This window comes from Elephas maximus, chromosome 8 (assembly GCF_024166365.1).
Source record: "Elephas maximus indicus isolate mEleMax1 chromosome 8, mEleMax1 primary haplotype, whole genome shotgun sequence".
NCBI lineage: Eukaryota > Metazoa > Chordata > Mammalia > Proboscidea > Elephantidae > Elephas > Elephas maximus.
In genome coordinates, this window is record NC_064826.1 from 61,138,222 (window position 1) to 61,155,624 (window position 17,403).

At 38.5% G+C, this 17,403-nt stretch overlaps 1 protein-coding gene and 1 pseudogene across 2 annotated transcripts in view; both read left to right on the forward strand.

The window, feature by feature from the left end:
* The window catches only part of CDK14 (cyclin dependent kinase 14), a 693,252-nt gene that overhangs the window by 565,887 nt on the left and 109,962 nt on the right, over positions 1 to 17,403 (forward strand). For both annotated transcript variants that reach the window (XM_049893961.1, XM_049893962.1), the window contains one exon: positions 15,474 to 15,613. In XM_049893961.1, the coding sequence (XP_049749918.1) occupies positions 15,474 to 15,613 (140 nt within the window). The remainder of the gene's footprint in view (positions 1 to 15,473; positions 15,614 to 17,403) is intronic.
* Positions 6,344 to 9,795, forward strand: LOC126081831 (protein tyrosine phosphatase type IVA 1-like; annotated as a pseudogene).

Below are 17,403 nucleotides of genomic sequence, written 5' to 3' on the forward strand. Positions count from 1 at the left end.
GGGATTAAAGAACTTGGTAAACAAGATCAATTGAAATAATAATAACATTTCCCAATGTGTGTCCTTAAAATTCATACAAAGTAGAAAGTAAATGTTAGACAATAATAGCATGAGAGATGGAACTAGTATTATCATAATTAAAGTCTTCTAATGTTTGTGTATTGGTCAGCAGGACATTAAAGATAAACTCTGAACTTTTAACATGCTAAAACTTTACGGGACCATCCACTTGGAGAACTGAGGGTTAAGGTGTGAAGTATGGATGTTCCTTCCAATATCCTTGCTGGGATAAAACATTAAACCAGCTTACCTTGAGAGAACACTGCTGGCTGCAGTGCCCTGAGCAGGTAAATCGGCAGTTCTGTGGTATTCCTTTTTTTTTTTTTTTTTGTGCTTTAAGTGAAAGTTTACAAACCAAGTCAGTCTCTCATACATAAACTTATACAGACCTTCAAATATACTCGTAGTTGCTCTCCCTCTACTCCCTCTAATGAAATAGCACACTCCTTCCCTCGACTTTATTTTCATGTCCATTTACCCAGCTTCTGACCCCCTCTGCCCTCTCATCTCTCCAGACAGGAGCTGCCCACATAGTCTCATGTGTCTACTTGATCCAAGAAGCTCACTCAACAGTATCATTTTCTATCCCATAATCCAGTCCAATCCCTGTCTGAAGAGTTGGTTTGGGGAACGGTCCCTGTTTTGCGCTTATATAAGGTCTGGAGACCATGACCTCCAGAGTCCTTCTACTCTCCAGATGCCACTCTCCAAAGTGGGATGCAGAATGTTTTCTTAATAGATTTTATTATGCCAATTTACTTAGATGTCCCCTGAAACCATGGTCCCCAAACCCCCGCCCCTGCTACGCTGTCCTTCGAAGTGTTCAGTTTATTCAGGAAACTTGTTTGCTTTTGGTTTAGTCCAGTTGTGCTGACCTCTCCTGTATTGTGTGTTATCTTTCCCGTCACCTAAAATAGTTCTTGTCTACTAATTAATGAAAATCCCTCCCCCTCCCTGCCTCCCTCCCCACTCTGGAAACCAGCAAACAGTATTGTCTTCTCTGTGTAAACTATTTTTCGAGATCTTATAATAGTGGTCTCATACAATATTTCTCCTTTGCAACTGACTAATTTCACTCAGCAGAATGCTTTCCAGATTCCTCCATGTTATGAAATGTTTCACAGATTCATCACTATTTATCAATGCATACTATTCCATTGTGTGAATATACCATAATTTGTTTATCCATTCACCTGTTGGTAGGCACTTTGGTTGCTTCCACCATTTTGCTATTGTAAACAGTGCAGCAATGAACATGGGTGTGCATATATCTGCTTGTATAAAGGCTCTTATTTCTCTAGGATATATTCCAAGGGGTAGGATTGCTGGATCCTATTTCTAGCTTTTTAAGGAAGCACCAAATCGGTTTCCAAAGTGGTTATATCATTTTACATTCCCATCAACAGTGTATAAGTGTTCCAGACTCTCCACAACCTCTCCAACATTTATTATTTTGTGGTTTTTGGATTAATGCCAGCCTTTTTGGAGTGAGATGGAATCTCATTGTAGTTTTGATTTACATTTCTGTAATGGCTAGTGATCATGAGCATTTCCTCATGCATCTGTTAGCTACCTGAATGTCTTCTTTAGTGAAAGTGCCTGTTCATATCCTTTGCCCATTTTTAATTGGGTTATCTTTTTGTAGTTGAGTTTTTGCAGTATCATGTAGATTTTGGAGCTCATACGCTGATCGGAAATGTCATAGCTAAAAACTTTTTCCCAGTCTGTAGGTAATCTTTTTACTCTTTTGGTGAAGTCTTTGGATGAGCATAGGTGCTTGATTTTTAGGAGCTCCCAGTTATCTAGTTTCTCTTCTGCATTCTTAGTATTGTTTTATATACTGTTTATGCCATGCATTAGGGCTCCTAGCATTGTCCTTATTTTTTCTCCCATGATCTTTATCATTTTAGGTTTTATATTTAGGTCTTTGATCCATTTTGAGTTAGTTTTTGTGCATGGTGTGAGGTATGGGTCTTGTTTCATTTTTTTGCAGATAGATATCCAGTTATGCCAGCACCATTTGTTAAACAGGCTGTCTTTTCCCCATTTAACTGACTTTGGGCCTTTGTCAAATATCAGCTGCTCATATGTGGATGGATTTATGTCTGGATTTTCAATTCTGTTCCATTAGTCTATGTGTCTGTTGTTGTATCAGTACCAGCCTGTTTTGACTACTGTGACGGTATAATAGGTTCTAAAATCAGGTACAGTGAGGCCTTGCACTTTGTTATTCTTTTTCAGTAATGCTTTACTTATCCAGGGCCTCTTTCCCTTCCATATGAAGTTGGTGATTTGTTTCTCCACTCATTAAAAAAATGTCGTTGGAATTTGGATCAGAATTGCGTTGTACCTGTAGATGGTTTTCGGTAGAGTAGACATTTTTACAATGTTAATTCTTCCTGTCCGTGAGCAAGGTATGTTTTACCACTTACGTAGGTCACTTTTGGTTTCTTGCAGTAGTGTCTTGTAATTTCCTTTGTATAGGTCTTTTTCATTTCTGATAGAATTTATTCCTAATTATTTTATCTTCTTGGGGGCTACTGTAAGTGGTATTGATTTGGTTATTTCCTCTTCAGTGTTCTTTTTTGTTGGTGTAGAGGAATCCAACTGATTTTTGTATGTTTATCTTGTGTCCTGATACTCTACTGAACTCTTCTATTAGTTTTCAGTAGTTTTCTGGAGGATTCTTTAGGGTTTTCTGTGAATAAGATAGTGTCATCTGCAAATAGAGGTACTTTTACTTCTTCCTTACAAATCTGAATTCCCTTTATTTCTTTATCTAGCCTAATTTCTATGGCTAGGACCTCCAGCGCAATGTTCAACAAGAGTGGTGATAAAGGGCATACTTGTCTGGTTGCTGATCTCAAGGGGAATGCTCTCAGACTCTCTCCATTTAGGATGCTGTTGGCTGTATAAATGCCCTTTGTTATGTGGAGGAATTTTTCTTCTATTCCTGTTTAACTGAGAGTTTTTGTCATGAATGGGTGTTGAACTTCGTCAAATGCTTTTTGTGCATCAATTGATAAGCTCATGTGGTTCTTGTCTTTTGTTTTATTTATATGATGGATTACATTAATTGTTTTTCTAATGATGAACCATCCCTGCGTACCTGGTATGAATCTCACTTGGTCATGGTGAATTATTTTTTTGATATGTTATTGAATTCTGTTGGCTAGAATTTTGTTGAGGATTTTTCCATCTAAGTTCATGAGGGATATAGGTCTATAATTTTCTTTTCTTTTTTTTTTTTTGTGGTGTCTTTACCTGGTTTGTGTATCAGGGACATGCTGGCTTCATAGAATGAGTTTGGGAGTATTCCGTCCTTTTCTGTGCTCTGAAATACCTTTAGTAGTAGTGGTGTTAGCTCTTCTCTGGAAGTTTGGTAGAACTCTGCAGTGAAGCCATCCGGACCAGGGCTTTTTTTTTGTTGGGAGTTTTTTAATTACCTTTTCAATCTCTTCTCTTGTCGTGGGCTTCTTTAGTTGTTCTACCTCTGTTTGTGTTAGTTTTGGTAGGTAGTGTGTTTCTAGGAATTCATCCTTTTCTTCTAGGTTTTCAAACTTGTTAGAGTATAATTTTTCATAGTAATCTGATATGATTCTTTTAATTTCAGTTGGGTCTGTTGTAATATCACCCATCTCATTTCTTATTCAAGTTATTTGCTTCCTTTCCTGTTTTTCTTTTGTCACTTTAGCCACTGGTTTATCAGTTTTGTTAATTATTTCAGAGAACCAGCTTTTGGTCTTGTTAACACTTTCAGTTGTTTTTCTGTTCTCTATTTCATTTAATTCTGCTCTAATTTTTATTTTTTGCTTTCTTCTGGTGCCTGAGGGTTTCTTTTGTTGCTCTGTTTCTATTTGTTCAAGTCATAAGGATAATTCTTTGATTTTGGCCCTTTCTTCTTTTTGTATGTATACATTTATTGATATAAATTGACCTCTGAGCACTGCTTTAGCTGTGTCCCAAAGGTTCTACAGGAAGTTTTTTCATTCTCATTGGATTCTATGAATTTCTGTATTCCATCCTTGATGTCTTCTATAACCCAGTGGTTTTTGAGCAGGGTATTGTTCAGTTTCCAAGTGTTTGATTTCTTTTTCCTTTTTTTTCTGTTATTGATTTCTACTTTTATGGCCTTATGGTCAGAGAAGATGCTTTGTAATATTTCAATATTTTGGATTCTCCTAAGGCTTGCTTTATGACCTAATATGTGGTCTATTCTAGAGAATGTTCTATGTGTATTGGAAAAGAAAGTATACTTGGCTGCTTTTGGGTGGAGTGCTCTGAATATGTCTCTGAGGTCAAGTTGGTTGATTGTGGCATTTAGATCAACCATGTCTTTGTTGAGCCTCTTTCTGGATGTCCTGTCCTTCACCGTAAGTGGTTTGTTGAAGTCTCCTACTATAATTGTGGCGCTGTCTGTCTCACTTTTTAATGCTGTTAGAGTTTATTTTATGTGTCTTGCAGCCCTGTCTTTGGGTGCATAAATATTTAACATGGTTATATCCTCCTGGTATATTGTCCATTTAATCATTATATGGTGTCCTTCCTTATCCTTTGTGGTGGATTTAACTTTAAAGTCTATTTTGTCAGAAATTAATATTGCCACTCCTGCTTTTTTTGTTGTTGTTTGCTTGACACATTTTTTTCCATCCTTTGAGTTTTAGTTTGTTTGTGTCTCTAAGTCTAAGGTGTGTCTCTTGTAGGTAGAATATAGACGGATTGTGTTTTTTATCCATTCTGCCACTCTTTGTCTCTTTATTGGTGCATTTAGTCCATTTACATTCAGTGTAATTATGGATAGGTCTGAGTTTAGTGCTGTCATTTTGATGTCTTTTTTTGTGTGTTGTTGACAGTTTCTTTTCCCACTTAATTTTTTTTGCTGCGTAGTTAATATATTTTCTTTTCCTCTTATTCATTGTTGTTGATTTCATTTCTGCTAAGTCTCTATTTTTTTCTTGTATTTTATTTTGTTGAGTAGGGTAGTTAGTCTCCTTTGTGGTTACCTTATTATTTACTCCTATTTTTCTAAGTTTAAACCTACCTTTTATTTCTTCCTATCACCTTGTCTTCCTCTCCATATGGAAGATCTATGACTACATTTCTTAGGCTCTCTTTATTGCTTTAGTGTTGTCTTCTTTTACATAATAACATTTTTTCCCCGTTTTGAGAATTTTTTTATCTTGATTTATTTTTGTGATTTCCCTGTCTGGGTTGACCTCTGATTGCTCTGTCCAGTGTTCTAGTCTTTGTTTGATACCTGATATTATTGATTTTCTAACCAAAGAGCTCCCTTTAGTATTTCTTGTAATTTTGGTTTGGTTTTTACGAATTCCCTAAACTTCTGTTTACCTGGAAATATCGTTATTTCACCTTCATATTTGAGAGACAGTTTTGCTGGATATATGATTCTTGGCTGGCAATTTTTTCCCTTCAGTTTTTTAAATATGTCATCCCATTGCCTTCTTGCCTGCATGGTTTCTGCCGAGTAGTCTGAGCTTATCTTTATTGGCTCCCCTTTGTACGTGACTTTTGATTTATCTCTAGCTGCTCTTAAAATTATCTCTTTATCTTTGGTTTTGGCAAGCTTGATTATAATATGTCTTGGTGACCTTCTTTTAATACCTACCTTATGTGGAGTTCGATGAGCGTCTTGAATAGATATCTTCTCATCTTTCACAATATCAGGGAAGTTTTCTGCCAACAAATCTTCAACAATTCTCTCTGTATTTTCTGTTATCCCTCCCTATTCTGGCACTCCAATCACTTGTAGGTTATTTTTCTTGATAGAGTCCCACATGATTCTTAAGGTTTTTTTTTTAATTATCTGATTTTTCTTCAAATATATTGGTGCCAAATGCTTTATCTTCAGTCTCACCAATTCTGGCTTTCATTTGCTCAATTCTGCTCTTCTGACCTTCTTTTGAATTGTCTAATTCTGTATTTTGTTGTTAATCTTCTGCATTTCTGATGGCTGTCTCTTTATGGATTCTTGCAGCTAATTAAATTTTTCATTATGTTCTTGAATAACCTTTTTAATTTCTTCAACTGCTCTATATGTGTTTTCCTTTGCTTGTTCTGTGTATTGCCTGATCTTCTTCCTGATCTCCTTCCTGATGTCTTGAACAGTTCTGTATATTAATCTTCTGTATTCTGCATCCAGTAATTCCAGAAAGGCACCTTCATCCAGAAAATCTCTTGATTCTTTGTTCTGAGAGCTTGTTGAAGTGATCATGATCTGCTTTATGTGATTTGATATTGACTGTTGTCTCCAAGCCATCAGTAAGTTATTGTATTATTTTATCTTTGCTTACTGTATACTAGCTTCTTGCTTTGTTTTGTTTTAAGATGCCCAAATAGGTTGCATGAATGAGTTGCTTGATTATTTTCACCTTTGAAGCTCTAACGTCCTGTCACCAGATGGCTAGAGCTGTTATCAGGTGTATGAGCCTAGGAGTACATTCACTTTTCTTGTATGGATTCAGCTCAGGTGTCCAGGTAGTTTGTCATCAAGTGTGTGGTACATGCTCTGTCTTAGAGGGGTAGGGGTAATTGGTGTAGGCACAGGTATCTGGTTGTAGCAGGGGGTCATGCTCTGAACAAGGCAAGGGGCTGACAACCGTCCCCCATGTGTCTGTGAGGAAAGTGCGTCCCTGTTCCCTAGAGCGCACAGGTGGATGGGTTCTGCAGACAGATCATGGGCACCCAATGTTTTTGGTTTTAAGAACTGGGAGGTACCAGTTCTCCTTGGACCCCTGTCGCAGGTGGCTGGGTGACCTGAGTGGAGCCACCAGTCCTTAGGCCCCTAATGTGGGTAGGTGAGGACCCTGTTTTATAACAAAGCAATGTCAAACATCAAACACCCACCTCTCCACTGCACAGCTGTAACAGCTGCAGTCTGTCAACAAGAGCCTATTCTCCTGAAATAGGCCCTCACAGGTCTATGTAGGGAGGAAAGGTATTCAAAGTCCACAGACCTTTCGTGCCTGGACAGGAGCCACTTCTGTCCTGAGCTCCCCAGGTTAGTGAAACTGGCAGATTATTTTCCCCAATTGTGAATTTATTCCTTTTCCAGGCCCAGGAGAAATGCTCAGGGCGAGCAGTAGGACCTATCTCAGGCCCAGGGAAATCAACAGCCAGTGAAGCCATCTTGGGGACTGGGGGTGCAGTAAAATATATGCAAGTACTTAGCTTTTGCTGAGAGCGGAGGTGTGAATAGGCTGTTTGGCTGGCTGCTTCTCCCTGAGGAATCTGCATCTGGAGCCCCACCGCAGTCGCTCCCAGGAATGGTGCCTGAGGGCTCCCAGTGATTCAGATCTGGCAAATCTCCTCCACTTCTGAACCGTCTCTCCCTCCCTCTCCTGCTCAGTCCGTTTTCTAACTTTGCCTTTGATGTTCAGGGCTCCTAGCTTGTCATAAATATAATCATTTCACTTGTTTTTTCGAGTCTTTGTTGTAAGAGAATTCACTGGAAGCATCTGACTACTCCGCCATCTTGGCCCCACCTTCAGTCAGTTCTGTGGTATTCCTGATCACTGCTTGAAGGGCATTGGAGATAATTTTAAGGCCCAGCACAACCTCTGTGCAGACAAGTGAACTTTATAAATCCATTACAACATGAAGAAGCACTCATAAGAGAGGTTAACCTGTATATAAAAAAACCAAACCCAAACCATTTGCCATCAAGTTGATTGTGACCTTTAGCAGCCCTATAGGACAGGGTAGAACTGCCCCACAGGTATTCCAAGGAGCGCTGGTGGATTTTAACTGCCAACCTTTTGGTTAGCAGCTGAGCTGTTAACCACTTCACCACCAGGTCCTCCAAACTTGTATTTAGGGGTGTTGAATTTAAATCAAGAGAGCACTTTACAAGAATTCTGTTCTGCATTAGGTAAACCTCAGAGTAAATCCTTTCTGTTGCCTCAGTGTTGATTGAAGAATTGCTGCTTCATGTTAGGAGATTCATTTCATTCACCGTTACTCCTAACTTTGTATTCAAAGCACTGAGAATTTCAGAAACCTTGGTGGTGTAGTGGTTAAGTGCTATGGCTGCTAACCAAAAGGTCGGCAGTTCAGTTCCACCAGATGCTCCTTAGACACCCTATAGGGCAATTCTACTCTGTCCTGTAGGGTCACTATGGATTGGAATCAACTCGACGGCAACAGGTTCTGTTTTGTTTTTATGTTGAAATAGAAATAATTTTCTGAATTCAAATATGTTAATCTTCTCCTAATTTGTTTTTATTATATAAATTAACATGGCTGGAATGAACCACCCAGCTCCTGTACAGGACATGAGATTTCTTATTACACACAATCCAACCAATACAACCCTAAACAAATTTATAGAGGAACTTAAAAAGTATAGCATTGCCTCAATAGTAAGAATACATGAAGCAACTTAAAACATTGCTCTTGTGGAGAAAGAAGGCATATAGGTTCTGAATTATTCTTCAGTGATGGTTCACTACCATCCAACTAGACTGTTGATGACTGGTGAAGTCTCACAAAAGTTAAGTTTCATGAAGAACCTGGTTGATATTTTGCTGTTCATCATGGTGCAGGTCTGAGAGAGTTCCAGCATTAATTGAAGGTGGAATGAAGCATGAAGATGCAGTAAAGTTCATGACAAAAATGGCATGGAGGTTTTAAAAATAAGCAACTTTTATATTTGAAGTTTTGTCCTAAAACGTGGCTCACTTCAAAGACTCCAGTGACCATAAAACAAAGGCTGCAGTAAACAACACTGGGCTGGCTGATGCTATTGCCTTGGAAGTGTAACCTGAGTCAGGACCTAATTTATCATACATATTAGCCAACATGTAGGCTTGGTGAATGATAAGCCTAACGATGTTTCATAAAACTATTGATAAGCAGTCTCACCAGGCCACAAGCTTGACAGAATTGCAGCGTTTGTGTTTGTACTACGTTCAGCCTATTTGGAGACTTAACAAAAGATTCTTGCTGTTCAGCATTTAAAATGTGCTTATCAGTTTTTATCAAGTGACCTTTCCTGAAATCATGCAGCATTGGGTTATAACCCTTCGTCAGATCTATTTCAATATCAGAATTTTATCGGTATATAAGAAATTTAGAGAGATTAGGTGCCAAGATACCCAACATGACATTTGTGTGTTTTTAGTATCACGCAGAATTAAAAAACGAGGAACTGAACAACATTCTAGACCTTCTGTGGCTTATACCTTCTGTTATTTCAAACATTAAAAATAGGGCCTGTATGGTTATATGCCTGCAACATTATGGTTACATCTTCTGTATTCATACCAATGTACATCAGAGTTTTGCAACCATTGATTTTGTTAGATTTTTACCATGTCTTATGATAATTATTTAATGTTTTTCTATAAATCTCATTTTATGTTATGAAGACCTCCACATTGAAAATCACAGTCCTCTGGTTGTGGCATAGTGGTTAAGTGCTACTGCTGCTAACCAAAGGGTTGGCAGTTCGAATACGCCAGGTGCTCCTTGGAAACTCTATGGGGCAGTTCTACTCTGTCCTATAGGGTCACTATGAGTTGGAATCGACTCGATGGCACTGGATTTGTGGGGGTTTTTTTGTTTTTTATTTTTCTGGTTGAAAATTCATGTAAAACCTGCATTGTGCAGGAGTATATGTCTTTAATGTCTCCAGGCCAAAACAAAAAACAAGCCTTACAGTTAAACTTTAATGTTTGCACTTTGGGACTCAACTTGAAAGAGAGAGTCTAAAAAAAGAATGAGAAGATCTATTAAATATTTTTAGTAAAATATTGCCTTTGTTTTCTGCAGGATGTATAGAATATGCCTTTTAATTTTTAAAGAATATTAAAAATATTTTTAAAGGTAGAGATCCTTTGCTGTTGTAGCTAACACAATTCTTAATCATAAAATTTCTGTAAATTTTGTAATTCTTCCCTGTATCTATTCAAATTTGTTTAGTTATTTTTGTTTAAGGTGTGATTTATGTCCTTGAGTTGTGTAACCTAATATTTGGATACTTTGTATTTCGCTTTATTATGCAATTGATAAAATGATGATGTGCGTCATTGTCTGGAATGCGTGGTTATACTTTTGTAGGAGGAATAATTTATCATTGTTAATCAGCTTGAAAAATTTTATATTTAGCTACGAGCCCAGCGTTTCTCAAGCTGAAAGAACTGAAGAAAAAATTCGAACCTCGAGTTGCAATTTTGAAGAATTCTGTGGGCAAAACATTGACCGATGCAGGAAGCATCAAAAGAAGGTGGAAGAAATACACAGAATCACTGTACCAAAAAGAACTGGTTATGTTCAACCATTTCAGGAGGTAGGATATGATCAAGATCTGATGGTATTGAAGGAAGAAATCCAATCTGCACTGAAGGCAGTGGCAAAAAAGAAGGCTCCAGGAATTGACAGAATACCAACTGAGATGTTTCAACAAACAGATAGAGCACTGGAGGTGCTCACTTATCTATGCCAAGAAATTTGGAAGAGAGCTACCTGGCCAACTGACTGGAAGAGGTTCATATCTGTGCCCGTTCCAAAGAAACGTGATCCAACAGAATGCATAAATTATCAAACAATATCATTAACATTACACTCAAGTAAAATTTTGCTGAAGGTAATTCAAAAACAGTTGCAGCAGTACATTGACAGGGAACTGTCAGAAATTCAGGCTGGATTCGGAAGAGGACATGGAATGAGGGTTATCATTGCTGATGTCATATGGATCTTGGCTGAAAGCAGAGAATACCAGAAAGATGTTTACTTGTGTTTTATTGACTGCACAAAGGCATTGAATTGTTATGAAGGATCATAACAAATTATGGATAACATTGGGAAGAGAGTAAGAATTCCAGAACACTCAGTTGTGTTTGTGCAGAACCTGTGCATATACCAAGACACAGTTGTTCAGACAGAACAAGGGCATAATGTGTGGTTTAAAATCAGGAAAGGTGTGCATCAAGGTTGTATCTTTTCACCATACTTATTCAGTATGTACGCTAAGGAAATAATCTGAGAAGCTGGAATATATGAAGAAGAACGTGGCATCGGGATTGGTGGAAGACTCATTAGCAACCTGTAATACACAGATGACTCAACCTTGCTTGCTGAATGTGAAGAGGACTTGAAGCACTTAATGATGAAGATTAACAGCCTTCAGTATGGATAACACCTAAATATAAAGAAAACAAAAATTCTCACAAATGGACCAATAAGCAACATCATGATAAATGGAGAAAATATTGAAGTTTTCAAGGATTTCATTTTACTTGGAACCACAATCAAAGCCCATGAAAGCCGCAGTCAAGAAATTAAAGGACGTATTACATTGGGCAAATCTGCTGCAAAAGACCTCTTTAAAGTGTTAAAAAGCAAAGATGTCACTCTGAGGACTAAGATGCATCTGACCCAAGCCATGGTATTTTCAGCCACCTCATATGCATGTGAAAGCTGAACGGTGAATAAAGAAGACTGAAGAAGAATTGAAGCCTTTGAATTATGGTGTTGACGAAGAATATTGAATATACTGTGGACTGCCAGAAGAACCAACAAGTCTGTCTTGGAAGAAATACAGCCAGAGTGCTCCTTAGAAGCAAGGATGGTGAGATTTCATGTCACATACTTTGGACATGTTATCAGGAGGGACCAGTCCCTGGAGAAGGACATCATGCTTGGTAAAGTAGAGGGTCAGTGTAAAAGGGGAAAACTGTCTGCGAGATGGAGTGACACAGTGGCTACAACCATGGGCTTAAACATAGCAAGGATTGTGAGGATGGTGGATGACCAGGCAGTGTTTCATTTTGTTGTACCCAGGGTCACTGTGATTCAGACTCAATGGCACCTAACAACACAACAAAAAGAGCTTAAATATATAAATGAATAATGAAATGAAAAAAACAAAAAGCCACATAGTTTATAAAGAAAATGTTCTCCATTCTACTTTGGTGAATAGCGTCTGGGGTCTTACAAGCCTGTGACCACCCATCTAAGATACTCCACTGGTCTCACTACTTAGGGAACAAGGAAAAATGAAGAAAATTAAAGATACAAGGGCAAGATTAGTCCAAAGGACTAATGGACCACAACTACCATGGCCTCCACCAGACTGAGTTCAGTACAACTAGATGGTGCCTGGATACCAGCACTTACTGCTCTGACAGGGATCACAATAGAGGGTTCTGGACAGAGCTGGAGAAAAATGTAGAAAAAAATTCTAACTCACAAAAAAACGACCAAACTTACTGGCCTGACAGAGACTGGAGAAACCCCTGGAGTATGGCCCCCAGGCACTCTTTTAATATAGCTCTTAACCACTGCCCCACAAGGGCTCCTCCTTGGAAGAAAAAAAAAAAACCTAAAACCCATCGCCGTCTAGTCGATTCTGAATTGTAGTTACCCTGTAGCAACCCTATAGGACAGAGTAGAACTGACCCACAGAGTTTCCAAGGAGCCTGGTGAATTTGAACTGCGAACCTTTTCGATAGCACCTGTAGCTCTTAACCATTATGCCACCAGGGTTTCTCTTGGAAGACAGGGATTGTTTAATTGGATAAAAACTAAAATAAAGCACAGCTATTTGGTTAGGGAGCCCTGTGAGCACAAACCCTAATGGCGCAGTGGTTAAGAGCTATGGCTGCGAACCAAAAGGTCGGCGATTTGAATCTACCAGGTGCTCCTTGGAAACCGTATGGGGCAGTTCTACTCTGTCCTATAGGGTGGCTATGAGTCGGAGTTGACTCAACAGCAATGGGTTTGGTTTTTGGGGGCGGCACAATGGTTAAGCATTTGGCCACTTACGGGAAGGTTGACTGAACCCACTCGGTAGGTCCCTAAGAGGAAACACCTGGCAATGTGCTCCTGTAAAGATTACAGCCTAGGAAACCCTATGGGACTTTTCTACTCGGTCATCCAAAAAAGCCGTACTCGGTCACATTGGATCACAATAAGTTGTAATTGACTTGATGGCACAGAACAACAACAAGAATATAATGATTAAGGATCCCTGGTGGCACAACGGTTAAGCGCTTGGCTGCTAACGGATAGATTTTTGGTTGAAACTCACCCAGCCACTCCACTGGAGAAAGACCTGGCAGTCTGCTCCTGTAAATTAAAAAGCCATTGTGGTTGAGTTGATTCCAACTCACAGTGACCCTAGAGGACAGAATAGAACTTCTCTCTAGGGTTTCGAAGGCTGTAATCTTTACAGAAGCTGACTGCCACATATTTTTCCTGCTGAATGCCTGGTGGGTTCGAACCCTTAACTTTTTGGTTAGCAACTGAGCCCTTAACCACTGTGCCATCAGGGCTCCTTCCGAAAGATTACAGCTTTAAAATCCCTATGAGGCAGTTGTTCTTCTCTGTCACCTAGGGTCATTATGAATCGAAATCGACTGGACAGTACCTAACAACAACAACATATAAGGATTATGAGAGAGACACCTAAAAATTACTAATATGGAGCATTCAAAGTAAGAGGATGGCAAAAGATATGCCAGGCAAGTGCTAAACATCTGGCTACTTCTGAGAGTCATTGCACCTATTGTGCTCTACTGTAGAAACTCAGACATCAGTGAGTAAAAATCTTTAGAAATGAACGAGAGAGAGAGAATAGCATGTGCAAGCCCCTTTGGAGTCAGGTAGTTCTGGATGGGTTTAAATGCCCACTCATACTGCAAACGGAATAAGTCACTGTCTTCTGTGGCTCATTCCTTAGCTTCCACTGCCATTATATGGGAGCAGAAAGAGCTCATTTGTCAGACTGTAATAAATGTGAGAGTTTGTGTAAAGTGCCTAAGAAGGTGCCTGACACGTGTTCAACTCTCCCTAAATGGTAGACACTAATAGAAATACTTTTATTTTCATTATTATGTTAATTACCTGAACTTGATAGATCTGAGCAGTGAAATATTTCATGAAAAGCAGGGCTAGGCTGGCTGTGTGGTGCTGCTACCACTTGAAAGCTTACACCACATGGAAGACTTTACTTCTCTGCTCTTCTTGGTAATCTTGAGATACATATTTTCTATCTACTGTTGTATTAAAGGTCATCTTGAATTGATTCAGCCCCATGTGGTTTAAGCATATTACTTTTGTTAACCTCAATGTTAATAGTATGATTGTTGATATTTGACAGGTTACTTATTCCAATAATTTTATATTCAGTGTAAGAGAATTCAGATTCTTAGAGTATATGTAACTTTAGTAACTAGAGAATTTAATAGCAGTTTTATTTTAAATCTCCTAGTTATTTTGCATTAATTTTCCTATAAATGTGTCCAGATGTGTATGCAGTACATAGTTGCTATGAACAAATTCTTGCAACTGTTTGATAAATTGTCTTCTGAAATTTCCTGCCTCTGGACCTACTTCTGTCTATTCTGCAAGTCTCAACCCTTTGCTAAATAGGAGAAATACTTAAAATCAACAATACTAGGATAGCAAGAGGATAAGCCAGTTTGGAGTAACAGATTCTCTAAGAAGAGCCAACATAAATTCTACTTCTCTTTATTTTCAAAAGTTTGTTTAAACCGTGGTCTCAGGGGACATCTAGGTCAATTGGCATAACATAGTTCATAAAGAAAATGTTCTACATCCTACTGTGGTGAGTAGCATCTGGCTCTTAAAAACTTCCAGGTGGCCATCTGAGATACATCTATTGGTCCCATCCAGTCCGGAGCAAAGGAGACTGAAAAAAAGCAAGACACAAGGAAAATATTAGTCCAAAGGACTAATAGCCCACATGAACCACAGCTTCCACCAGCCTGAGCCCAGAAGAACTAGTTGGAGCCCAGCTACCACTACCGACTGCTCTGACAGGGATCACAGTAGAGGGTCCCAGGCAGAGCAGGAGAAAAAATGTAGAACAAAATTCAGTTTCACACAAAAAAAGACCAGACTTACTGGTCTGACGGTGACTTGAGGATTCCCCAAGACTGTGGCCCCTGGACAACCTGCTAACTCAGAACTGAAGCCACTTCTGAAGTCCACCTTTCAAACCAAAGAATAGACAGGCCTATAAAACAAAAATAACACACATGAGGAACGTGCTTCTCAGTTCAATCAAGTATACGAGATCAAATGGGCAACACTGGCCCAAAAGCAAAGACAGGAAGGCAGGAAGGGAATGGACAAATGGACAGGGAAAGCCCAGGGTGGAAAGGGAAAGGGGGAAAGTGCTGACATACTGTGGGGATTGCAACCAGTATTACAAAACAATTTTGTGTATAAATTTTTGAATGAGAAATTAATTTGTGCTGTAAACTTTCACCTAAAACGCAATAAATTTTTTTAAAAAAAGAAGGCGTTAAATTGTTTTCCTGGCCAGGAATAAAAATTAGGAAGCCCAGAAAAATTAGGGGAGCCTTAGTCTTATTTTAATGGATTTTCTCGTTTGGTCTGATTTCTCTCTTTTTTGCTTATACGTTCAGGCTCAGCTATGTGAACCATGCAGAAGACCTGGCCTCCAAGCTCCTACAGTGTTCTCCAAAGAACAGACTATCAGCACAGGCAGCCTTGAGCCACGAGTATTTTAGTGACCTGCCCCCACGGCTATGGGAACTGACCGATAGTGAGTATGGCAAATCAGCAGCAGTCAGTCAAAGCAGGGACATCACTATGTATAACGTACATGCACAGAGATTCACATGTTTATATGTATAGATGTAAGATGTTTGTGTATGCATTATCAGTATCTGTGTGTATGTGGAGAGAGAGAGAATGAGGAGGTGGGGAGATGTATATATTTAGTGGAATCCTGCCATTCAATTGCTGGCTTACCCCACACGGGAAGAAAATGGATACTCTTTTTTTTTTTTTTGCTATCTCTGCTCTGCAGTCTGCAGCTGCGTGTCTTTGTATTTGATTATGTGTGTTTCCAAAAAAATGATCTGAGCAGTCATAAAGGAAAAGAAAAACATGATTTACATATTTAGTGCTTTATGCATATAGTACTTTTTAACTGGCTGCAGTACACAGATGAGAAATGATTCATTTTTGTTTGATTCTCAGAGACCATCTTGGTCATAACAATAACCTTAAAAAGGGCTGCTATGTAGTGAGCTGAAGAACAGAGTTGCCAGTTGGCTAATGCACTGAATTGACATGTAAGAACTGAAGACATGTAATTCATTTTAACTACAAATGCTCTTGGTATTCATACACACAGCTCATCTCCGAATCTTTTTAAAACAAAACACATTCCAGGGTGGGTTTTCGTTTTGTTTTTACGAAAGCGTTCATATTTACACAGGCTTTTTCAATTACATTTTAAATATTTGGTCAAGGATTTATGGCTGGGAAGATCTCATCTTTCTTCCAAAGTGTGAAACAGAATTCTTATGAAATTGTGCAAACACTATTCCGGTAAGAAAATTTTTATTCAATGGTGATACACTCTTTCCAAATGCCAGTTAGAGGTATTTCTTCTCAGACTCTTTTCTGATTGCCTTAAAAATTAACATATTGCGTATATGCACAAATATTTATGTGATGTCTGTTAATCTTTGGTTATACATCACTTACAATATACATCCATAAAGTTATTTCTTTAGTCTGTTGCATTTTAGGCTCCCTCCTCCCCCCCACCCCACCCCACTGCAGTATTGAATTCTTTTTGACAATAATCCTGTATTTTGGAACTAAATCCCAAGTAACCACTCCTTTTTGATGCCCCAAACGTAATTCTAATTACTTTTTCTACACTGACGTGACTACAGGTATATTAACCTATTCCTCCTACACTTAGCAAATCCTTTTTAACATTTTATATATTCCCAGCCAATTATTTACTCTCTATTCTGCTCTACTTCCTTTCTAAAAGTTTACCCACTGACCATTACAACCACTACCCCCAATTAAAAAGAAAAAATTAAAGTTGAAATCCCTATGGAAAAATAATTAATTGGTTACATATCTTTCTATACTGAAAAAAAATGATGAAAATAGACTTATTAGTTTATGGCTCATCAAACTCAAACATACAGTTTGTTTTCCTTTCACTGTAACTTGTAACTTGATATCACTCCTCCTTGGTGACATCTCAATCCCATCTGACTTGATGATTGAGTTTAAGCCAGGATTTTGATGGCCTATGAATTCTGAATTCTGTAGTACTACTTTTCTGTTAATATAGACTTATTACCCACTTGCCACTTAGTTTATCAGCCAGTAGTTAAATCCAGTTTCTGTCAGTGAATAAATGCCTACACATTATCACTCGACAGCAGGCTGCCAGCGGAGACAGACTTGTCCCTGTCATTAACAAGCACAGTGTATGCAGAACACCGAGGGGAATTAAAACCACAAAAAATACCTCAGGGTGGTATTTTTAATATGAGAATTTAATTTGTAATTTCACAG